The sequence below is a fragment of the Colias croceus genome, chromosome 13 (assembly GCF_905220415.1).
Source record: "Colias croceus chromosome 13, ilColCroc2.1".
In the NCBI taxonomy this organism is placed as follows: Eukaryota; Metazoa; Arthropoda; class Insecta; order Lepidoptera; family Pieridae; genus Colias; species Colias croceus.
The window spans coordinates 3,354,484-3,380,114 of record NC_059549.1 but is presented as its reverse complement, the minus strand read 5'-3'; the positions used below and the strand labels follow the sequence as shown (position 1 = coordinate 3,380,114).

At 33.5% G+C, this 25,631-nt stretch overlaps 1 protein-coding gene across 2 annotated transcripts; it reads right to left on the bottom strand.

The window, feature by feature from the left end:
- Positions 1-676: 676 nt before the first annotated feature.
- On the bottom strand, positions 677-24,584 carry LOC123696993. Of its 2 annotated transcripts, none has more exons than XM_045643401.1 (20): positions 24,417-24,584; positions 20,203-20,360; positions 19,348-19,575; positions 18,816-19,024; positions 17,641-17,941; positions 16,885-17,117; positions 11,951-12,506; positions 11,348-11,538; positions 10,540-10,657; positions 9,954-10,134; positions 8,865-9,209; positions 8,295-8,553; positions 7,381-7,533; positions 6,460-6,736; positions 5,823-6,162; positions 5,185-5,477; positions 4,739-4,876; positions 3,767-3,963; positions 3,003-3,155; positions 677-2,612 (listed from the first exon to the last, which is right to left on the bottom strand). In XM_045643401.1, exons 2-20 carry the CDS (start codon positions 20,338-20,340, stop codon positions 2,450-2,452), a joined length of 4,473 nt encoding a protein of 1,490 aa, XP_045499357.1. In that variant the 5' UTR covers positions 20,341-20,360; positions 24,417-24,584; the 3' UTR covers positions 677-2,449. The 2 variants fall into 2 exon arrangements, with proteins under 2 accessions (XP_045499357.1, XP_045499358.1); XM_045643402.1 differs by lacking the exon at positions 24,417-24,584 and adding an exon at positions 21,748-21,890.
- Between the last annotated feature and the right edge of the window lie 1,047 nt (positions 24,585-25,631).

Here is a 25,631-nt window from a genome sequence, read left to right as displayed (position 1 = left end):
TAGCTGTGTCCTGCTCTTGCTCACATGAAACGTCAAACATAAAAACGAGACAGGTTATTGCAATAACTAATCCATTGAATAGCGAATGTGTACCATTTTATTAGTAAGACCGTAGGGTCAACTCACACCAAAAGAGCGGCGAAGGGCAGCGCAGCGCGGCGAAGCGCGGAGTAGCGGAGACCCGCGACTTCTCGAGCATTCCAGCGACTTCTCGAGCAGTCGCGGGAATCCGCGCGCCTTCCCGCGATAAATTCACGGGTCGCTCTTTGCGCAGTTCGAATGCCCGCGCGCACAGACGCGTGCGGGGAGCGGGCGCGAGGGGCGGGATATTGCCAGCGACCGCTCGCGAATGCTCGAGCATTCTCGGGAATTCCCGCGACTTCTCGCGCAGTCGCACGGCTCCGTTAATGGAATTCCACGGAATTCCAGCGGCGCCGCGGGCATCCGCGCGACTCGTTCGAGCTTGTCATGCGATAATAAGTATTATAGTAATGAAGATAAAGTTAAAATTCATATGACACGGAAACTGCGCTCCGCTTCGCCGCGCTTCGACGCTCTTTTGGTGTGAGTTGACCCTTAATGCATAAAATAGGTAGACATAAATATATTTCTAATACTTACCTTTTATTAAGGGAATCTTGAAGTAATTTCTCAAATATAAAATGAAACAACATAGTCATCAATAAAATGTTTATTATTAAAAGTAAAGAATATTTCACAAAATAAAGTATTATCTAAAAAATCTAAAAATATGTATAACTTTAACCGGTATTACATTATGATAAAATGATAGATCATGATAATTTGACGCTATATCATTTAAATATTCAATAATTAAAATAGAAAATGTGTTGTGACATGAAAATAACATTATTTTATAAAAAGTAAAACAATGTACTTAAGAACATAAGTCATTAAATAATAATAATAATGTCATTACGGAGAAAAATAATAAATTGTATAAAAAAATTAGGAACAGAAAAGAAAATGCGAAAAAATTGAGCATTATACATTACATATGATATTCCTTATGAGCTACACATTAACAATCTCTTAAATATAAATTGAGATAAACTTCAATCACTTATAGCACCATAATTTGACCTTACATCGCTTTAAATCTCACCAACATGTACTATAAGGCTTACAATCTATACCTTTATTTACAATTACTGCATTCTACCAAAAATGGCACAGTTTTATTGGCATGATGAATTTATAAATACAGACTTGTTCATTTTATGGGACGGTTGTATAGGCAGTGTTTGCAATTTTAATAATTTTATCCTTTTTTTTATTACAAATAGAATTTATGAATATATCCAAGTGTTTGAATAATAATAAGGTACACATCATTTTTATTTCACTAAACATGGTGTATATTTTACGTATTAAGATAAATTTACTGAAATTCAAAGGCCATCGGCCATTTCGGAGAACACTATAATTTGTCTTATATGCAGTGGTGGGTTCAAATATTTACCATACTATTATTGCTTATTAACGGTAACATATATTTACAAGTGCCACTTTTAAAAGCATATAAACCTATCACTTTAATGTGCGTTTCAATGGTTGACAAATTTGAAAAAACCTACTTTATCACAAAGTTTCATATTGCCAGCTTATTTTGCAAGTATAAAAATGCATTGGAAGACATAGTTAAAGTAACAAATGATGATGCCGAGATATGTATTACTATCAATTAATAATGTCCAATATAAATGTTACAATAAAGACAACCTCACATGTTTAAATGTGTTTTAAGCCAAAAATTAGCAAATAATGAGAATGTAAAAAGCACTATTCGAAGTTATCTGTAAAGCTACAAATAATTAAAATTTTACTAAAACCATTGTCCGAGCACAATTCGTTGCCTAAAAAGTTAAAATTAAAAAATGGCAGCTATTCTACTAAAAAATTGTTCTAAATTATAAAATTATGATTAAAAAATTATCTAAACAATTAAAAACATTTATATTTGCTCAAAAATGAGATCAGAGAGCACATTAAAAATATCTTTCGATGAAGCTTAAAGCATTACATAAAATAAGTTATAATAACTGATCAGTTTTCATTTAATAACCTAAAATAATTTGAGACAAATAACTTGGAGCAGTATGTTACTGGTGAATAATCATTTCGAAAATACCGTTTTTAGTTTTTTTTTATAAAACACCTTGCATTTAAACTGGAATGATTACATGTATATCTATCACTGACGAAGGAATTATAATTATTATAACACGTAGAACGATTGGCCCGCAATTATTGAATTGAGAAAAGTTACAGGAATGCATGTGACTCATCACACAAATTTGACTTTATCTACAATATATTTCCAGATATTTAAACTTTTCCATACACAAATTTAAAAAGAATATTAACTATCCGTGTAACTGTACGAATAATAGATTTGATTATTTCCTGAAAATATATTATCTGTAATTTAAGGTGCTTGTGAGTCCATGAGCGTCATTATATGAACATGACCAGTGTTATCAACGGTTACAAAACAGCAGAATTTTTCATCATGGCGGATACATTTTGCGTACATACCGTAGAGCTTTATGCACGCGAGTATCTCTTTCCTTTTCGATCCTTCTTTGCATCTGAAACATAAAATTGATGATGTGAGTTGCAGGAGAACATTTTAAATGAATTATGAAGACTAGACTGATCCGCACGAGCACCCGGGAACAAGCAAGTATTTCTATGCCTTATGTGAAGCTTACACATTTACACAAGCTACATCACTGCCAAGTATAATTTAAATCCTCGTGAAAGAGTAATAAACAACCAACCATATATTCTTACAAATTGTCGCGTATCTTCCGTGGGAACAACCGCGCGGCACAGTTATATAAGGAAGTAACATACACTATATTTTATTTCGCTTATAACCTGGGTCAAAAGCGGGTCAGACATTAATCAGAACAAAATCTCAGTATAGTTTTTATCCTTGTAGTGGCTTGTTAACAAATAAAGTAAAGGGAACTCACGTCTTCCGCTTCCAGTGCAGTTTCCAGTGATAGTGCGGGTCCAGTGGACTGTCGCCGAAGAAGAAGTGCGTGTTCGAGTTGGTGTCGGTCGGCGTGAGGCCAGTTTTAGGTTCCAGTGGGCTTGCTATCGGTGTCACTACGTTCCAGTTACCCCTGGAATATTATACAATAAGAATTATTGACGTACAATTATAGGCAAATAAACAATTGCAATCGAAAATTGCCTGAAACAAAACTCTGCCTACCGGTTTATCAGGCAGTTTTCCGATGAATGATACTATAGATTTTAAGCCATGGTATAAGGTGTTAATTTATTTAAATTATTGATAGTCATGATTTATACGACGTCGTTGAGACATAAATTTAATAGGCGATTGTCAACAGAATAAATTTGAGACATAACTGTTAGGCATTAATAGTTAGTCATCTTCTTTAGTGTAGAATATATTATGGAGAAAAAGAATTTTATTTCACCATAGACAGGCAAAAGATCTCAAAATTAATTTTACCTACGGCTCTGCTTGTTCTACACCCAACCCAATTCTATTTTTGAAAATTTGAAAAAATAAATAAAAACGACGTGTGTCACTCGGGGACTGCCGCGGTTGCGCTATTGCATGCTATGCCTTCAAGCCACACCTCCGCCCGTCGGAGTGGGGAGCGTGAGGTTTTTTCGTTACGGAATTTCTTGATTCAGTCCCCGCGCTCAAGGCCCGCGATAGAAGCTATGCAATAGCTTAAAAAAAATGTCCAAATACACTAACTTCCAGGCCCGGCTCGGCTTGCTCCGTATCAGATAGGTGACGTTCCACCACACGACGTCGGCGCCCACCGTCAGCAGCACCAGCGGCGGCCCGTCGTCCGCTGTGCGCGTTGGTGACGGCGAGAAGCCGCACCATTGCACCTTGCTCTTGTGGTGCTTCAGCAGACGCACTTGCCGTTTTAGCGGCACGTTCCATATCTGAAAAGAGTATTTTTATTTATACAATACAATACAATACAAAAAGATTTATTGCAACCAAACAACACAATGATAAATAAATAAATAAATAAATAAATAAAATCTTTATTTGAATTCATACATAAGTTTGTCATATTGGATTGGGGTTCAGGCCCCCTTACTAGGTATAACCTGTATTAAGGGGACCTGTTCCTTCCCTAGTATTGATCCCTTGCATGAATGAAAACATAAATTTAAGAAGTTAAGAAAAAGCCAAAGTCCAAAAACAAACAGTGTGTGTATGGATGGATGTATAAATATAAATGATAAGCTTATACATTCTAAGACACCGTCAAAAAATACAAAAATAAAACATATGGTAACAATCGAATTATAACTGATATTAATTACTTTATCAAACTTGCATTGTAGCTGCAAAAAGGCCCTGGCTCAGCATATTCAATTATGATTATTAAAGCTCTTAAATTAAAGATTACTAATGCTAAAAACGCGCAAGTGAGTTTGTGTTTCTTTCACTTAGGTTTAAAGACTTTATTACTCATAAGAACAATAGTTCACTTCACGATAACATTCAATTTAATGATTTACTTAATTTATGTATTAAATTCACAAATAAACTTTGCGATGCTAAATGGCATTTACATCATAATTCACGAGATATATGCTACAAGCTAGATTACAGTTAAACATCATTAAGATCCTAGACTACTATATTTAAAACAAATGAAAATTTTTACCCGATTTTCTTTTTTAATACTTATTTTTTACATCTTACCGCGACATCTCCCGAATCGAGTCCCATAGCTAAAATATTCCCATCTTCAGTGAGCGCGCAGCAAATAATCCTGTTGTTGAGTTGACTCTCTTGTATTACTCGTAACGATACATGATCTCGTTTCTTTAATTCAAACGTCTGAAAAAATACGACTTTTTTCTATTTTTCTATTCTTTAAAAACGTATAAATATTTATAAAGCATTTGAACGCAATAAAACCAAAATATTAAGTATGTATGATTTTTGTGTTGTTTGTAAAAAGAGCATAAATGGAAATATTGAGTGATTTCAATTAAGACTAAATAGGGATAAGTTGCAAACGGAGTAGAAATACAGTCTTATCCCATCTCTTCTTATTATAAAATTTAGTTTAAGAAAGTCAGACAAAAACCTTAAATTATTGAAGTTCACGAAGAAAAAAATGATAATCATTACACATAATATACCTGAAAAGCCAAATTACGGTCATCGCATATAACAAGCACATCCTTTTCAAACGCGGAGCACCGTATATTAACATCTGCTTGCTTTCCATTTAACACGCTGGACAATTTTAGATCTTCATCCCATAGCTTTATGGTCGCATTTGACTCGATGGTAATTAAACCTATATCCTTCAACCAATAGCAGTCTACGAGGTTACTTGGCTTGAAAACTTTATTATCTACGATTGTTCGTGACGTCATACTCATTTCGCTGCTCGAGTTTGAGATTTGGTCGACCTGCTTTTTCTTTACGCCTGAAAATCACGTAATCAATAAAAATCGAATTTCTACTTATTTTTGTTGTAGTAGAACCAGTGATGTAAGTATATGTATAAGAGTATCTATTTCATTGGAAAGAATTGTTATGAAACCATTAAAAACTCTAAGTTGTTAGCAACATCAGTCAAAAATATTATTTCTGGTATTCGTTATCAATCACTACAAAAATTAATGAGCATTTGAATTGAATAAAAAAAGAAACTATTAAATAGCTCTGTCAATAGCTTGAATATCTTTCCATTTCTCTCTTATATTGCCTGTGGTTATCAAAACGAGCGGGCGATTATTCTAATAATATAACAAAGTAAAAGAACCCTCACCCTGCCAATTATTAAGCAACTCCTGCGAGCCCAAATTACAATTTCCCCTCTGCAACATCTCCGGTTTCCAATCACCGTTTTCCATCAACCTATACGCCATAATGCATCTATTCTTTCCCGCCACTATTAAAACATCAGGATTCACGAAATTTAAATATTTCACAGCACTATACACATCCATTATAGTGATATTCTCTTTAGTACGTAGAGAGAATTTCCGAACAATGCCGGATTGTAAGCCGTATATAACGTGCTGGTTGCAAGGCGATATTTTTACTGTTGTTATGATTTGTTCGATGTCTGTTGATATTTCCGTTAATATTTTTCGACCACGCATCACCTGTTTTAAAAACGTCAATTCAATATTGGATAAAAGACCTATATAACTTAAAAAAAATAGCATATGCACAAAAATAACAAGTTGGTAATTTGTGGTAAATGGTACTATGACGATTAAAAAGTGCTTTTAGAAGAAGTCTAATTGAATGAGTAGATGTTTGAGTTTGATTATTAGCAACAAAATTATTATTACAAAAACTGGCACAATTTTTTTTATTTTAAATTACACTTATTGCTATATTCCATAACAAAACATAGAAACAATTTACCTTAATCCAATTTTAAAAGCACAACATACCTGTATATTATTCTTATCATCGACCACCGCTAGCAACGGTTGTCCCTGACCTTCATTCCCATTACAAATTCCCTTCAAATTGAGCGGTTTCAGCATATGCCTATCTAGACTCATAGTGCTTTTTAGTATTTTCTTAACTTCCTTAGCACTGGCGAATGATTGGTGTCTTTGTGGGGTTGTGTGCGTGCTGTGTGGGGAACTGTTCGCTTGTGTGGGTGTGTGTGGTGATAGTGTTGCTATGAAACTCGCGTCGAATTTCGTTGTTAGACGGACCTTCCTGAAATGTGGAGATTAGTTTGAAACATCTTTGGTTATTTTGTGAAAAAATACAATTACTTCTACAAATTGTAGGTTGTGCTAATGGCTAAAATGAGCTTATATGATATTTGTATTGATGCTAATATTATGTTTAAGTTAAAACATACCGTATTCAGTTGGTTAATGATTTATTAACATGATAATTTTTTAAATATTAGTTAAAAAATTCAAAGCACACAACTCGCTGTCAAGTTTCAAGTATTTTTTATTATTGGGTATAATTTATTTAAAAACCAATTTACTAAACATGACGACGCGGTTGGCGCAGTGGTAAAGTACTGCCTACTGAGCCGACGGTCCCGGGTTCGATCCCCGGTCAGGGCAAATATTTGTGTGATGAACTCAATTATTTGTTCTTGGGTCTGGGTGTTATTATCTATATATGTATTTATTAAATATTATATTTATCGTCGCCTAGTACCCACAACACAAGCCTTAATTGAGCTTACTGTGGGACTAGGTCGATTTGTGTAGTAATGTCCTATAATATTTATTTGTTTATTTATTGATACTGATATGATTTTGTATACAATAATGTTCATATTTATATCAATCTTTCTAAATTACCAAGCTACATTAAAAAGTAATCATATTAAAACTTACGCATTCTTATGAGCATTCTGCGACACAAACGACGGGTCTAAGAACCAAACTTTCAAAGAGTTCTCAATAGTGCCTGTGCCTGTTAATAATACATCGGAACCAGGTTCGAAGTCGTCCATGAGGAACTCACTCATCGCCATTGTTACTACATTCCTGGAAATTTTAGTTTTATATATATTTTTCATTATATTCTACGCTGTATAAAGTGAGGCAATTATAATTTAAGAGAAGAAATAAAACTGTTATGTTGAATTGATTTTTTGACGTGATAACGTCTTTAAAATCGTTTCAGTCGGGTGACATTTCAGAAACGTGTGTCACACCATAACCTCACGAGCGCGATCGCAGGTATAACGAGAGAGAGACGGACCGATCTCCCGTCTCATCACGAGCGTCTCATCTCATCATAAGACGTTATCACGTAAACATCTCGATCGTAAACCTACTTTACAAACAACCATTTTTTTTCCAATAATATTTTGCATAAAAATGTATAAGGGTGGCCGTACACGGACCGCTTCAAGCAGTTGAGACCGACGGTTTGAAGCCGCGACCGCGCGGTGAATTATAGACATTCATTCACTGCCGTACACGGACTGCTCGAGCAGTCGCGACCGCTTCAAGCCGTCAACGGCGCAGTTTGAGCAACAGCTCGAGCAGTCAACGACCGACCGCTCGAGCCGTCCGTGTATGGCCGCTCTAATACTAAAATCTATCACCGATTAAAATTAAGTAAATAGTTTTCTTTGAATGTATCCACCCTGTATTGCAATTTTTTTATTTAATTTTATAACAGCAAGAATAGTATGAATTTCATACATAAAATAAATAAATATATTCAATAGTTAATTAATAACATATTCATACTTTTAACATTTGCTTTTTGAACATACAATAAAAATTCTAATACTCACCCTCTCCGATTTTCCAAATCAAATATATGAGCTGACGTCTTGAGATCAATGCACAGTACTCGACTATCATCAGTAGATACAAACAACAAAGTACCGGATTTGTTCACAGCCATAGACAGAAAGGACATGTTAGGCTTTATACTTTGAGCTGTTATTATAACCCTGCCCTTACATGTTGTGCATGTTTGCATTATATAGGTACTCATTTTACACTCAAATTCCGATATTTCCCTTTCTTTTAACGTTATTATTTTGTTATCTGAAACAATTTACTAGTATTATAAAGATTTGTGTGCATATTTGGTTTTGAAAGTGGTGAGAAGGTGTATTATAAGGAATAAACAATGTGCAAACATTTTCAAATGAATGTTTTGAACTTTCGATATATTTATTCAATCATGTAACAAACTCTTCGACTTAAAAACTGTAAGCCTTTGTTATAATTTATTTTTTTTGTTTATTAAAATACATAAATCGTAAATGAGTAATAGAAATTTAGAAATAGGCCACAATTTCTATTTTACATTAACAACAAAAAAAGTTTTATTCATTAACAGTAAATAAACTCACCAGAAACAACCAATATATCCAAAACTAAACCGCTCTCTGCAAAACTATGTCTCGTCTTCGTCTTCAAGTCGATAACATCCAACGCGTACGAACTCACGCCCGCAGTCGCAACTATCGCGTGCTTATCGAAGCTACACAACACACAACACAACATATCACTGTTCCTATACAAATTGTCTATAAAATGGTGCACTTGTCCATTCGTCTTGTATATTATGATCTCTTTGGCTGTGTGCGTGATGATCAGTTCGTCTGTGTTTGCCCAGCGAGCGGATATAAACGGCCCCAGTTTTGGTTGTATTATTGTGTTTGTCGCGTCGTTGTTGTTTAACGGTTCTTCGTTTTCTGTAATTAGGCATAAAGCTACATAATATACATAGCGAAACTAGACTAAGTCATCACATTGCAGCTGTTATAAAAAGTAATAGACAACAGTACCAATCTTCCGCAACAAACCTGTCCGTTCCAAATCTAGCATCTGGCACCTTAAAAAAAAAACTATCAATTTTCTTAAATAAGTTCGTTCGTGTTCCAAATTCAACAGCCGGCACCTAAGAAAAAAAAAACGACGTGTGGCACTTGGGGACTGCCGCGGTAAAGCTATTGCATGCTATGCCTTCAAGTCACACCTCCGCCCGTCGGAGTGGGGAGCGTGAGGTTTTTTCGTTACGGAATTTCTCGATTCGGTCCCCGCGCTCGAGGCCCGCGATAGAAGCTATGCAATAGCTTAAAAACCAACTGGCACCCGAAATAAAAACTAACCTTCTTCAATAACTCCGTCTGTATCCCAATCGAGCTCGTCTACATAAAATAACGCAAGAGCCCCGTTACACGCGAGCGCGGCCACACGTGCGGGGCTCGCGGGGCACACGCCCACCCACTTGATAGCGGAGTCACCATATACCAACTTAAAAAAAAAAAAACAATACCAACCTTCCGCAACCAACCTGTCCGCGTTCCAAATACACCTTAGAATAAAAACTACCAATCTTTTTAAATAACTTCATCTGTGTTCCAAATTCAGCAGCTGGCACTTAAGAAAAGAAAAAGAAAACTACCAACTGGCAGCTTACAAAAAAAAGAACTTACCTTCTTCAATAACTCCGTCTGTATCCCAATCAAGCTCGTCTACATAAAATAACGCAAGAGCCCCGTTACAGGCGAGCGCGGCCACACGTGCGGGGCTCGCGGGGCACACGCCCACCCACTTGATCGCGGAGTCGCCGGTTTGGAGCTCCTTTTTGAGCTTGTTTGTTGATATTTCGAAGAACTGCAAGATAAAGATAGAGATTTGATAATTTACAATTTAAGCAAATACATGGATACAACATTTTTTTTCATGGTTTGTGTGAAAAAGGTCTATAAATTAATTAACCCATTGAGCCCCAAGCCGCTCGATCGGTCCCAGACACAATAGATTTTCTATTGTGTCTGTGGTTCCGGGGCCTGAGTTATTAAGAATAAAAAATAAGAACTTCAAACAAAAATTTAATTGTTATTGACTCACTTGACCACAACATGATTAGCATATATTTTGAGTTCTAAGCCCTGTTATGGTTTACAAAAGAAACAAATTCTATACTAATCTTGAATAGTTTCGGTATTATCACGTGATTCTAAAATAAATTGTATTCGTATAAATTAAAACAAAAGTAGAATAATCTTGAATGGAAACCTTTATAGCGCCAGTGACAGTACCCGCTACGACGTAATTCCTCAGAAAGCACACCGTCGTAATTATTTCTTTGGCGTCTATCGTCGTGTGTTTTATTTCTTCAACATTTTGCTCGTGTCTGCGAAATTAATGAATATAACTTTATTAAAAACTCGCTGTTCCCCGCGGTTTCACCCGCATTGCTCCGTTCCTGTTGGTCATAGCGTGATGATATATAGCCTATAGCCTTCCTCGATAAATGGGCTATCTAACATCGAAATAATTTTTCAAATCGGACCAGTAGTTCCCGCGATTAGCGCGTTCAAACAAACAAACTCTTCAGCTTTATAATATTGGTATAGGTTCAAAAAACACAATATCAAAATAAAAATGTAAGAAATTAGAAAACGCATAGATAACAGCGATATCTCTCAGGTAAGGACTATTGTCGTCGCAATACACACGTCATGCACACGGTTTCGTCAAATGACTTCCATCTTTCAAAGAAACAATCAAAACTGAGTGCACGAAGCGGCAGCGTCGCTCCAGTCGTTCGTCATGCGTGTATGTCACTACTCGATCAACTCTCATTAGTTGGAAGAAGACATATTGTAGAGTGATTGACGATTGCATGAAGCGGTGTGGACTTAACAAATCTATACTAATATTATAAAGCTGAAGAGCTTGTTTGTTTGTTTCAACGCGCTAATCTCAGGAACTACTGGTCCGATTTGAAAAATTCTTTCAGTGTTAAATTATTTTTATAAATTACAGAAAAGTTAAAAATATATTCTAACGTTGCTATTACTAAAAATAAGAAAATACTCACAAGAATTCAAAATAAACTTCATTCATATCGCAGCCCTGTTGTGCAACAGACGAAGCTTTAGTGTACAATATGCCTTTACTCTCATGTTGTAGAATACTTTGCACTACATCTGTGCTGGGCGAGCGGTATAGATCCGTTCCGTGTGTGCTGAGGTACAAACGGATGCTGTATAGTAGTTCTCTGTCTAATTCCTGTGGGATTTTAGATGTTTTTGTTAGGGATTAAAAATGTTAGTTTTCCATTACTAGAAATACTGGAATATTTTTACGTATACTTTGGTACTAGATAAATTAATAACTTTTTGAGTCATATAGCTGAAGGTAAACTATGTTTTTTTATAAGGCAATTTTAGTGATAACATCAAATTTATGTTTTGTTTAATCGTGACTAAATGTTTTGTGTATTATCTGATAAGTAATTGTTTGTTCATGATTTATCTTATGTATCTTTAAGTATGAATAAATATAGTTTATTTTTGTGCTTTCGCCTTGCCTTTTATTTAGACATTTTACTTAAAAGGATAAATCTAAAATTTATATTTTAAAGAATTTAACTCAATTTATTTCTAAAAAAAAAAATAGAAACTATAAACAGAATACTTGCCCCATCAACTATATGATCTTCATATTTCCGCAAATCCAATATAACATCGGCCGGTCCGGTCAATCTCACTTTATTGCCCAGGAACTTGAGATCCAAAAACAGTTTACCGAACAAACTCCATAGTTTGTTCAAATTTTGCGTATGAAATAAATGATAACCGATATAAAAAGCTATATAACCATCGTCTTCTATTTCTTCGGGAGCATTATCCGCATCGTATTTGTAACTCTTTAGGAAGTCTCTATGCAATCTTCTCACTTCGTCTTCCGTGACTGTAGTTTTCAAGTAGTTCATGATTAAGTCATGCACTTCATATATATAATTCCTTTGTTCTTGGTCATAGAATTCGATTATTAAGGATTTGCTTCGTAGCTGTTTCATAATACTTTCAACTTTGCTTATATCCTTATTCCACAATTTACTGAGCACCTTTGCCGATACTTTGGCATTGTCCGGTAAGATTGAGAGCATTTTGAACAGTGGTAAAATATCTGGTTTGAGGGAATTGATGCACATTTCTATTGGTTTCATCGGATTGCCGTTTTGTTTTGATAAACTGTAAAATAAGGTGATAATTACGACATTAATGCTATAATCACGCATTGAGACTGATCTTAGTTTTAACATATACCTAAATTAAACGAAGAAAAGAAAAACAATTGAAATAGTGATTAATTAACTTTAAATATTATTTGATACATTAAAAAAATGCAGGATTCAATCCTGAACAGTTTTGTTAAAACATTATACTAATTTGTTCACTATCCTTTGTTTTGCCTAATTTTAAGGTGGATGTTCCGACCGTCCCTCCATACATTTTTGATTACCTCTAAACACTTAACACAGACACTATTTCTTTAAAACTAATCATTTTATCACTTCTCTATAATGAAATGTGTGCGCGTTCGACCTTTTTAATCAATAATTTACAATATTTACTTAGAAAAACAACAGTAAAATACCGGAAAAATTTGACACTTCTACAGTAGTGTGCGTGACTTTTGCCAAGCGAAACACGACATAAAGCACGACATCTAGCGCATAGACTATATACTTATTACAGATCTAGCGCGTCAATGTCTAAACGAAAGGCGATGTTTAGACATAAGACGCGCTAGATGTCGTGCATTCGCGTTCGTTATCTTATATACATAATGAGCATAATTCTAATAAATCAAAGTTCTGTGTAAAAATTGAGTAATTTCATTTCCAATCGTTCAAAGAAAATAACAATAAAATAAAATAAAACTAATGACCTTAGAAACTATGTTTTTTTTTGTAAACAATTTATTACTCATTATTGTTCGTCCGTCGTAGGTCTGTAAACTGTATTGTACCACAATTGTACACTGAAGGTAAATGGTACTGTAGGTACTTTAGTTCGGCGTCGTCGTCGGCTTGATATAAATTACATTCTTGATTTCATTGACACGCGCTATGATTTGCGCGCGGAATTTCTTGTGTTGTGAATTTATTTTTGTATGCTATGCATTTTAATTGATTCAAATTGCAATGTTTCTCTAGTATGCATTTGAGACTATATTGTAAATTGAAATAATTGATCGTGGGTATAGTAATTAATTATTCTAATAACGCAATTAGTAATATATATGTATTTTCGGTGGGATTCAAAACAAAAAATTGGCCCGTGATTTTTATGAAATTTCACCACATTGCAAATCACATCAATCATAGTTCATACACATGTATGACGAAAGTGATTAGTATTGTGGCTAACATTGACTCATCAGTTCATCACTGAAACCAGTGATAAATCAGTACCTATATCATATTGTGTTTGAATATTTTTAAACAATGATATAAGTATACAATTATTATAAATCGGTAAACTATCAAAGTAATCACAAACTTGCAAACATTGGTAAAATGTCCAGTAGTTTATGAGCCTATTCATTACAATCAAACAAACAAACAAAGTTTTCCTCTTTATAATATTAGTGTAGACAAACACTATGAATACGATCACGAATGCAAATTCGGGGATTTTCTAATTATTGCTAAATAATAATTGAATTCGTTTTGAAATACTCTATAATTTTTAGTGTATAAATATTAAATAGACATTTATAATGTGGTGCTCATTTTTTTTGTACTGCTAACGCTATTGTAGGTACCTATTTTCGTTGTTTTATTTCAAGTGAACACGGCCATACAATTTTGTCACGAGCCGCCTATGATTGTAGGTACTTTTGTTAGGCTCCTTCGTCGTCCGCGTCGCGTCGGCTCGAAAGTTCTTGATTTCATTGTCACGCGCTATGATTTGCGCGCGGATTTTCTTGTGTTGTGAATTTATTTTTGTATTATTATTATTTTTTATTTTTTTTTTATTTTATTGATTCAAATAAAATATTTCACTAGTATGCATTTGAGACTATATTGTATTATGTATAATTTATCGTAGGTATAGTTATTCTTATAACGCAGTTATATTTTCGGTGGGACAATTTGACCCGTGATTTTTCTGAAATATCACCACGTTGCAAATCACATCAATCATACACACGTATGACGAAAGTATAGTGGCTAACATTGACTCATCAGTTCATCACTGAAACCAGTGATAAATCAGTATATCATATTTTATTGTGTTTGAATATTTTTTAAACAACGATATATACAATATTATTATAAATCGGTAAACTACCAAAGTACTTCCGAATTTTCAGACAGACAAACAAGTAGTTTGAACACGCAGTTTTCTTATACTAGTAGCAAAAATCAAAACCATAATATTATGTTTACCTACTATATTTTACTAAAAGTCGAGTGCGTCGAAATCGTAAATAATAATATAATGTTTTTCACCTTCCTGGTTATTTTCCCATAGTAAATAGTGTTTTAGGTTTGTTGTTGTAGGTAGGAATAATAATAATTATTCTTACTTGTTGGTTATGAAATGTATATAATTGAAATAATTTACTTTTACAAATCATTAGTGATATTAGTTTTGAGTGAAAATGCTTGGATCAGCATAATATTATATGGTACTTCAAATACATGTTTTGATAAAAAAACAATAGTGTAATAAAATAAAACTGCGTTTTATTGTAATCAATGTTGACAGTTTTAAATTCCAAAATTATTGATCAATAAAATAGTTTACACCAACAAATATAACTTTTATTTTTATAACCATCGTTCATAATATAAACCGTAGCAGGTGGCGTTTTGAAGTTCTGTCTACTCATACAGAAAAATGGAAAACTTGTTTTTTTTGTAAACAATTTATTACTCATTATTGTTGTTTGGCTGTGTGTTTGGCAACTCGAAGCGTGGTCGTCCGTCGTAGGTACCGGCGTCGCGTCGTCGCTCGTCCGCGTCGGCTTGATATAAAACATTCTTGATTTCATTGACACGCGCTATGATTTGCGCGCGGAATTTCTTGTGTTGTGAATTTATTTTTGTATGCTATGCATTTTAATTGAATCAAATTGCAATATTTCTCTAGTATGCATTTGAGACTATATTGTAATAATTGATCGTGGGTAGGTATAGTAATTAATTATTCTAATAACGCAATTATATTTTCGGTGGGATTCAAAACAAAAAATTGGCCCGTGATTTTTATGAAATTTCACCACATTGCAAATTATATATTATACAATTACAATTACAATTATTATAAATCGGTAAACTATCAAAGTAATCACAAACTTGCAAAATATGCTTTTCCGAATTTTCAGACAGACACACAATTTTATTAGTTTGTTTTAGCAAAGTAGGTACCTATACCTATACGCTTACGTCGCGCGTCGCGTCGCGTCGTCGAAAACGGTGCGCCCAGAAACAAACATACCTACCTAATTCAGTTACAATCCTTTTTTTGTTCCGTAATATATTGTATTCTAATACGATTTTTTTTATTCGTCGGCCAGTTCTACTAGGTATAAAAAGATAAAATTGAAATATAATAATTATTGTAGCGACAGCTATATGTTACTATGTTTTCGTAAATATGTTTTTCACCTTCCTGGTTATTTTCACATAATCTTATATATATATAAATGAATCGCAAAATGTGTTGGTAAGCGCATAACTCGAGAACGGCTGAACCGATTTCGATAATTCTTTTTTTATTATATTCCTTGAAGTACGAGGATGGTTCTTATGTAGAGAAAACGTAAACATGTACCACGGGCGAAGCCGGGGCGGACCGCTAGTCTAATATAAAAATGAATCGCAAAATGTGTTGGTAAGCGCATAACTCGAGAACGGCTGAACCGATTTCGATAATTCTTTTTTTATTATATTCCTTGAAGTACGAGGATGGTTCTTACTTCTTATGGAGAGAAAACGTAAACATGTACCACGGGCGAAGCCGGGGCGGACCGCTAGTAAATAATAAAATAATAAATAGTGTATTAGATTTGTTATTGTATCTTGTATACCTACGAATAATTATTCTTACGTCTTGTTGGGAAATGTTCAAATACCTACATATTGAAATAATTTACTGTTACAAATCATTAGTGTTATTAGGTAGTTTTGAGTGAATAGGCATGGATCAGAAATTCAGAATATAATATGCTACTAACTACTCAAATACATACACGCCAAACTTGTTTTACATTCACGCCATCTAGAGTTCAATCTTTATCATTTTTGTATACGTCTGTGTGTGTAAACGACCCTGTATGCAATGACAGATGTTAAAACGCATGGTTTTACCGAATTGGGTGGATTTTAAGGCAATGATATGACATATTTAAATAAAATATAATATTCAGTAATCGCCATGACTATTCCTACGACCTTAATCTTTTCCAATTACGCAAAAACTCAAATAAACTAGAAATGTAGAATTCAGCGCCATCTAGCGGGACATTGGCTGGGAACAGATCGTAGCAATCACCTTAAGTAAAACCTTAAAAACTACAGACATATGTATAAAACAAAAGTCGAAAATAACTTACAAAAAATACTCCTTCTTCTCCAGCTTGTTCAAATAATAATTCCAATGCCTTGTATCGTGGACCAATCTCTCCTTATTTTCCGCTAATTCAGCACCAATTAGTGCAATATGGAACGGACTGCCTTTGCATATCTCGTGCAATCGTTTCGCTTGTCTGGGAAGCTTTGATTCTGGTATATCTATACATGATGATATGAGAGACAGAGATTCTTCTTCGGTGAAATGGTTTTCTATCTGAAATATTATATTGAGAGTATTTTTATATGGCTCATCCCGAAAAAAAAATTATCGTTTATCGAAAGTATCGATGTTAACAGCACATTTGGTGTTAAGATTACAAGTATGTGACTGCTCTTTTAATATTAGAGTACAATTTTCAAAGGTTACAAATATTAATCCAAGTAGGTTGATTCAAAACATAACTAAATCATGTAAGAATGAAAAATTAAAGTTTAAGTTGTCCCTACACTATTCATCTAAATAAAAAAAGATCGTTATTTTTCCATGACTTAAATTTATAAATACACTAGCTTTCCGCCCGCGGCTTCGCCCGCGTTTTCAAAGAAAACCCCGCATAGTTCCCTTTCCCGTGGGATTTCCGGGATAAAACCTATCCTATCTCTCAAGTTGGATCAAACTGCACATGGTGTGCGAATTTTATTATAATCGGTTAAGTGGTTTAGGAGTCCATTGAGGACAAACATTGTGACACGAGATTTATATATATTAAGAGAAGATAATATATGATTTTACTCACTCTAACAATCTGCGGATGAAACGTAGATATCACATCTGTATCCCGTGTAGTGACCAAAATCTTACACCCGACATCAAATGCTTCCAAACATTTCTTTTCATTCACTTCATCGAGCACCAATAGCGCTTTCTTTAAAGCCGGGTCTGAGAACATAGCTCGTAATCTATCTTTTAGTTCTTGGCACGTCCAGTCTGTACTAGATATTGAGTCTGCGTTGGAACCGATACTAGACATCGATATTGAAGAATTCATGAAAGAATTGTTCGATTGATTGCATAGTATTGATGCTTTTCGGTATAACCTGACAAAACGTAGAAAAAGCGATATAGAAAGTAAAACAACTACATAAAAAATAGATATAAATAACAGCTCTGCAAGGATCGTGCGTCCTCAACGGAGTGGAAGAGAAAAGTCTATGCTGCATCCGAGTTTTAATATATTTTTAATATAAGTAAGTATATTGTTTAATGCGGGTAGATACACATATTTGTTAATAGTAAAAAATCTGCATGATACATTTGAATAAGAAGTAAAAAAACTAAAAAACACGCTTTTTATAGAAAACCGAACTAAAAAATAGAAAATTTTATCAAATTAGTGTATTGTCATCGGTCCTCAATAAATCTACAAAGTTTGAACGAAATCTGGCCGATTAAAGTGGCTCAAAATCGCGCCCAAAGAAGTCGGTTACAAACAAACATACAGGTGAAGCTAATATAAAGCGTGTAAAAATAATGCTGATGAATCCTGATAAATTGTAATTGACTAGTGTGAAGTAAACCACGTGTGTATATATAAATGAGTAATACCAAATATGAATTGACGAATAGGCCGCGTGCTATAATAAATTAAGTCCATTTAGTCTCAAATATGGTTATTAACTCTGCAAGATTACTAGTTCCCATATTAGGCTTAAGGGCGGTACATTTATCTTTCTGTATAAATTCGAATCTAGACCATAACTTCTGTGATTGATTTCCGTGTTTGAGTGAACATAACGAAAACTAATACGTACTTACATTTATTTATTGTTAAAAAATCTAAGAAAAATTCTTTAAAATTAGTTAAATTCTAAAGCAGTTCTTAAATAATTTTTGACATAAATCATTGTTCAACACGAATCACCCATACATAATCAACTATGAAATTAACATTTTTCACCATAACCCACTTACTTATTCTGTTGAGCGATGATATCATCTTCAGTCTTACAATTGCCGAGATTGCGCCAAAACACGACGCCATTGAAGTCATCGGTGACTAGTTCTGGATTGTTCCGCAGCACACTGATGGCGACACATGTCTTGCCTGAACCAGACATGCCATGGAGCGCCAGGATTTTGTGACGAGTTAGCGCTTTCAATTTATTCGCTACATCTTCCTCCTGGAAGTACATTTTTAGTTATAAAACAAATTGCAACATGCAAAATTGTGCACCGGAGATATATTCATGTACGGGCACGTCATGATAGTCATGTTAAAAAAGCGTAGTTAGTGTTATCATAAAATGAACGAATTATTTCAAAAACTACTCAAACAAATATTAAAGTTCTCACATCTAGCTATGACTTGGTTTTGTATTATCTAATCAGAGCAAACAAATTTTTTGCATTCATTTCATTAACTGCAAACCTTGGTAAGCTTTTATTTTATAAACTCATTTTTTCATAATTAACTATTAAAAACTATTAATTGCCCACTACATACCACAGCAATCCGTCTAACGAAATGGTCGGGCAGCCTCGGCACATCTCCCCTACTGATGCTATCCTCGAAGCTGTCTTCAATCATCGCTTTACTGTCAGCCAGCGCGAACTTCTTCCATATCCAATTGTAGTCCTTCGCCAAGCTGTCTACGAAGGCATCAAATGCACTGTTGTTGCCATTTTGTAGGATCGTTTTTATTAGAAAACGGACCCTGTCGGCTCTATCATTCTGAAAAGAGCCAAATTTAGATGAATTTCCAATACCAATACGCAATATGAAAAGACATGAAGTCGGTTAATAAAACGAAGGAAAAAAACAACACCCACCTCGACTAGAATGTTTACGTTATTATAATAATATGATAGGTACAAATTTAGTATGATAAACAAAGAGAGATAAAACTTTCTATAAAACGATAATGCTATCACTACACATGCAATTAGATGATGTTAGTGACCGCGCAAAGGCACTCCTGCTGACCTCTAAACGGCAGTAGAGGAGAATGTTAGAACAATAGACTTGAGTTCCTCAGTTATTATCATCCGGGAATTCGGAATTGCCCAATACCGGTCCAGATCCCCCTTATATCCGTCCACTCTTGTTAGTTCAATGATTTTGTTGGTCCAATACGCATATTACATAAACTGTGGTGCTATTCGATTATTTGGAAAGAAAATATATATGTATAGGACAAAAAGAGTTAAAGGACAGTCCCTTCTATGTATATTCATATAACAAATGGGAGATTATACATCTAATAGATATTTTTAGAGCGTTTTCAGCTTTTTCGCTTTATAATACTCGTATCTGTGCAATTTCGTAGTAGTTATTCAAGAAATAATAAGAAATACTCACCAATTGATAAATGTGATCGAAATCCTTATGAGAGATAGCTTGCTTACTAAACAATTCGTCTAGTATGTATCTCACGTCCAGATCATTCACAATTAACTGCTGATGTTGTTGCAATAACATGCGATTTCTAATATCCATTTTGTCTGCTTCTCAATCATCTGTGAATCAATTAGTTCCGTTTTTAATAACATGCTTATTACTGAACGATGTACTAAATATAACCTAGGTAGTTATTAAAATATGTTACTTTATTTTAAAAGTTGATTTAGGATATGGTCAATTCCTAATTATGGTTATAGATGAATTTGACTTATTCTTGTGTATTTTCAAGACGATCATTCACCCGAGATTACATGAACATTATCATATGAGGTAAAAAATCAGCCACAGGTTGCCCTATAACCTAAAGTAAGTTTAGTCTAAATCTGGGTAAGAGTATAGGGTACTCTAGTACCTATACTTTTTCGAAATCCTTGCAAGTTACCTCGATGTCAAGGACAGTATTGTCCTTGAATTAACAAGGTTTTAATCAATGAATAAACCTTCGTTAATAAAGGTATTTAGTTTAATAGGTTCGTCAATTTTTTCCGCCAGTTTTGTTACAAGTACATCCATTAATTGCGTTAATTATGCATATCCACTCCTGTCGAGGGCACCTTCGAAACGGCTAATAGTCTTTGATAATAGCCGTACGATCACTGATTCATCCAAGCACTTAATGTTTATGAAAGCATCCATTGTTTAGTTGTGTGTCAATAGATAAAAGAGTGATAACAGAAACAGGAGGATGGAGGTAGGTACATACAATGTGGACATCATGATAAGGAATTGAAATAGAAAAAAAAAAACATTACGCATAAAATTTAAAGTAGGTAACGTGATTGATACAATGTTATATTTTACATGTAAATCGCCCACGCTTCTTTTGGGTTTCGCTTTTGTTGTAATCTCACCGTTATAACTACTTTTCATGATGATCTTGTGTTGAGAGTATAGGATATCTTGGAAGTTGGAACTTTGTTAGTGTCTATAGACTCGATATCAAAACTTGAAGGGACATAGGGAATCGCAATTTGTTTGGGGAAGTACCTATGGCCGTATTTACAAACAAGTTTAGGAGCGGAATACGTTCCGATGCTATTATTCAAAATTTATAACTTAAAATACCCGAGTTGACTTATTTAGAGATGTGGTATTTTCATCATTGATTTTGTAGTAATTTAATCCCAACAGTAGATATCTGATCGGAAAGTTGTTTGTGAATCATCCCACTTCTGTGGCGCGATAATTTCAAATGCACGTGAGTAAAGCCGCGGTGAAAATTACTTATATTTAAAAGCATTCTTTAACAACAATAATATCTAAACATTTTATTCTCTATTGTAGACGTGAGATGAAAATGCGCAAAAAATGGATATCGATGCGAAGATAGTATTTTTATTGGAACAAAATCCGGTGCCGAACGTCAACTGGAGTCTACGAAGAAACAAATATTATACAACGAATTTACATTTACAGATTATAATTATTATCAAGTAAACTTACTTTTGCAGACGATTCAAGTAATAGAACAATGAATTAGAAAAAATCACAAACAAATCACCAACATCTTTAAAGTTATTTCCTTCAAATATAAAATCGATAAAAATTTCGACGAGCGTCTGGTATGAACAAATCGCGGCAGATTAATGAGTATTGTTAAGTTATTAGCATTCGGACCAAGTTTACGCTAAAATATTGAATGACCTTCATGATGAGTGCCACCTACACGACGAATCTTTAGTGGGTATATACCATGTAATGAACCGCGAATTAGGTTTTTGACCGCACAACCAACTATCACGAATCACGATTGTCAAGGTTGTATACAAACTATTGAGATGATAATTTTACTACAAGCAAAATTATGTTTGTGTGACGAATACAAAGTGTGATGTCAATGTGCACAATGTAATAAGATCATATTTGAAGAATATTGAACGCAAAAGGTTGAATGTTAAATCACAAGTAATTTGATATCTTATTTTTAGATTTAAACAATAAATTAATACCTATCCTAAAAAATTTTGAGCATAGTTGAATTTTAATTTGTTTTTCTAATCAAATAAATTTGATGGATCTTATTTGATTTTTGTTATGCTGTGGCTATATTACATAGAATGAATCTGGAAAGTCTCTATCTATGTAAGAAATAAAAGCCATCAAATAGTTATTTATCTAGTTGTTGAACTATCATTGCCCAAATTCTTTTTTTGCGAACGCTGAGACAAGATATTTGATATGTTACACCATGATTATTATTACTGATCAGATTTCATAGCGTCAACAATTTAAAAAGAAATAATTAAAGTCCAATATTCAATTACAAAGTTCTAAAGTAAACATTGGAACTCATTTGTGTATTGTTTTTCAACTTGTCAGTCCTAGGTTTCTTTTTTTTTACCAACAATATTTTCTGTATAAGTACTTTAATTGATACCTCAATGCATTCCTATTATAAATGGTCTTGATAGACAGACGGACAAAACAAAGTGATCCTGTAAGAGTTCCGTTTATTCTTTTTATGGTTCGGAACCCTAAAAATAGCGTACAATCTATTATATCACAGTAATTTATTTTGTGATACCTCAACATATTTTCTAGGTTAAGGCCAGTGGATCATTAGTCATTTGTCACCGCTAGTAACATTGATATTGGTGTCACTTACAAATACAAGTAATTTGATAACAAAGTGATAAGACCAGGAATTCCCACATTATTTAAAAATAGGTTTGCGCAATGACTATAATGGTGTTACCTAAATAGATTCAACATTTAACATTGATCGAAAATACCCTTAATAGGTACAGGTTGTGGTCTTAGAAAATGATTTATTTGAATTTTGTTTGTTTTCCTACAATTTACTAGTTGGATTTTGATGTTGTTTTAGTATGAATCATTCTTTGGAATGGTTAAGTGCCCTTACGCACTAGCGGTTAACCGCGGGGGCGGCTAGCCGCGCGGTTAGCCGCTTTCCCATTTTAATATGCAACCGCTTATGATTGTATGCACTAATCATATAAGCGGTTGCATATTAAAATGGGAAAGCGGCTAACCGCGCGGTAAGCCGCCCTCGCGGTTAACCGCTAGTGCGTAAGGGCACTAAGTGGCATGATTTATATGCTCAATTGGATGAAATAGGAAGCTATTTTTATTTTATTAGGATTTTATTTCTATACTTTGATGATAATATGAAGCTGCTTCAGAGTATTCCAACCAAAGAGAATAATTTCATTGCCGTAGGAAAATATTACATAAATGATTAATAAAACTGATAGTAACATAAAGCCCTAATATGAAATTGATATTATTGCATTCTAGTTCTTTTCACAATTGATTGAAATATATATTTCAAGTATATACTTACTGTTCTAAAGAGACTTGATTCTTATAATAATTTAGATTAGATAATCTATAAACAAGTTTACATCAAAATAAATGGTACATATACATACTTAATAGTAGTGAATACACAGTTTTGGCTGATAAATTAACTAACTGATACAGTAACATGGAAAATACAAACCTCAGGCAGACTTGAGCACTCATACTCAATTGATATTGACAGAAGAGTACAACGCATACAAAAGTTGATGTTAAAAGAAATTGTATAATTTTGAAATCACATTGATTTTAAATTTTAGTGTTTTTATGATGTTACTGTGAAACAATTTTTTTAACATTGACATAAATAAACTTGCAAATATTGTGTACAAGATAATATCTTGATCTTATTTTGATATAATGCTTTTAATAGAAATAAATGAAGTATGTGTTGACATTCTTTATTTACAAATGAAAATAGGTATAATTAGTTTTAGTGACTGTATAGTCTCGTTACTGAATAATTTTAATAGACTAAATTAAGTTGCGAGGAGAGTGGAGATTTAAAGTTAAAAATCTTTAAATCTGAATTAAAGGAATTGGTAGGTAACTGAACAATTCTCAATGATTACGATGTTCACAAAATATACTTTTTTAAATTGTACATACGATAGGTATAAAGTTTCAAATATATAAATCTACGGGCTTTTTAGTTTATTTGTAATAAATGTTTATTCAATATGAATATGTTTATTACCTTTGTTAAAACATAAAGGCTAAAACTTTTGATTTAGAAAATCAAATAATGTGCATGGTGCGGTGATTAATACAATGAAAGTTTTTGTACTTACCCCTGTAAAGGTTCATATAATTCGATCTTCTTTTAATAGGGTTGTAAGTTAGCTCTTGATTTTGTTAACTACTATAATAATTTAAAAGAACACTATTTCCATTTATCATAACGTTAAAATTACACCACAACAACAAAGCAAACAAACACTACATACTTGTGCTTCAGATTAAAAAACTGTTTTATTTGATGGTTGATTATTGATAGCTGTTGCATTTAGATGCATTATGCAGTTTCTTGTCAAACTATTCATTGGCTAGATTGGAAGGTTCATAACAAAGTAGAGCTTTCCCATTGGTTGAAATACGTTACGAGAGGTTGGACACGCTTGTAAATGGTCAAATACGAATTAGAATTATTTAGAACTACCTCAACAACAGATTAAAAATGATACAGTCTATGAAAGTGGCACCATAAAGTGTTTTAATAAAATTTTAGATTACCTATTTAATTTTTTTACTCTTTGTTTTATATTTTGTATTAATTATGAACAATGTTCGATATTTAAGAAATTCGAGAAATAAAACCTTGCTGATAAAATAGATGGCGCTGTTTTCAATAATAACATATTATTAATTCTAAATAATTAAGTAAAGAGCTCATAGATGTCACTTAAATTGGTTTTACGCTTGGTTTTACGTATATCTAGAATGATTGTATGTATATTGAATAAAGTATAAATAATTATTATTATAGATTATTTTTTAGAAGCGTATAGCAACTATCTCTACCGTTTTTTTTATTAATCTTATCTATTATCCGTAAGATCTAGATTCTAGTTCATTGTTTAGTGATTTTGACTTTTTGGTTTTATACCTAAGAAAAACGTCTACGGACAATTGAGAAACAACAACCCTTTTTTATATTGCTTAAAGATGCATATATAGGCTATAGCGAAGAAAATAAAATCATAATTTTCATGAAACTTGAAAGTGCGATCCGCGAGCACTCCATAGATTATAGACACCAATGTAATCCGTTAATTTAATAACGTTATGTACATGTGCGTTACCTTTGCGTTACATTCATTATCTACCGATTACCGAAGGTACAAAATTTCTTCCGAGTATAAAAAAAAAAAGTTAATGATGACCGTTGTGAATCAAGAAAAAAAAACTGAGTAGGTACGTAACCTAATAATTTTACCCAGGTATAGCAGATGCATAAGCCACAAAAGCTCTAGCAATATCCGCGGTTTACTGTAAACAACTATTCT

Bases quoted from the DNA above. Each gene is read 5' to 3' on its own strand.
- LOC123696993 (XM_045643401.1), bottom strand. From the start codon at position 20,340: ATGGATATTAGAAATCGCATGTTATTGCAACAACATCAGCAGTTAATT. The intron at 17,118-17,640 runs GTGAGTAAAATC...ATAATATTTCAG, and splicing joins TTCATCCGCAGATTGTTAGA to ATAGAAAACCATTTCACCGA. The intron at 8,554-8,864 runs GTGAGTTTATTT...AAATTGTTTCAG, and splicing joins GGATATATTGGTTGTTTCTG to ATAACAAAATAATAACGTTA.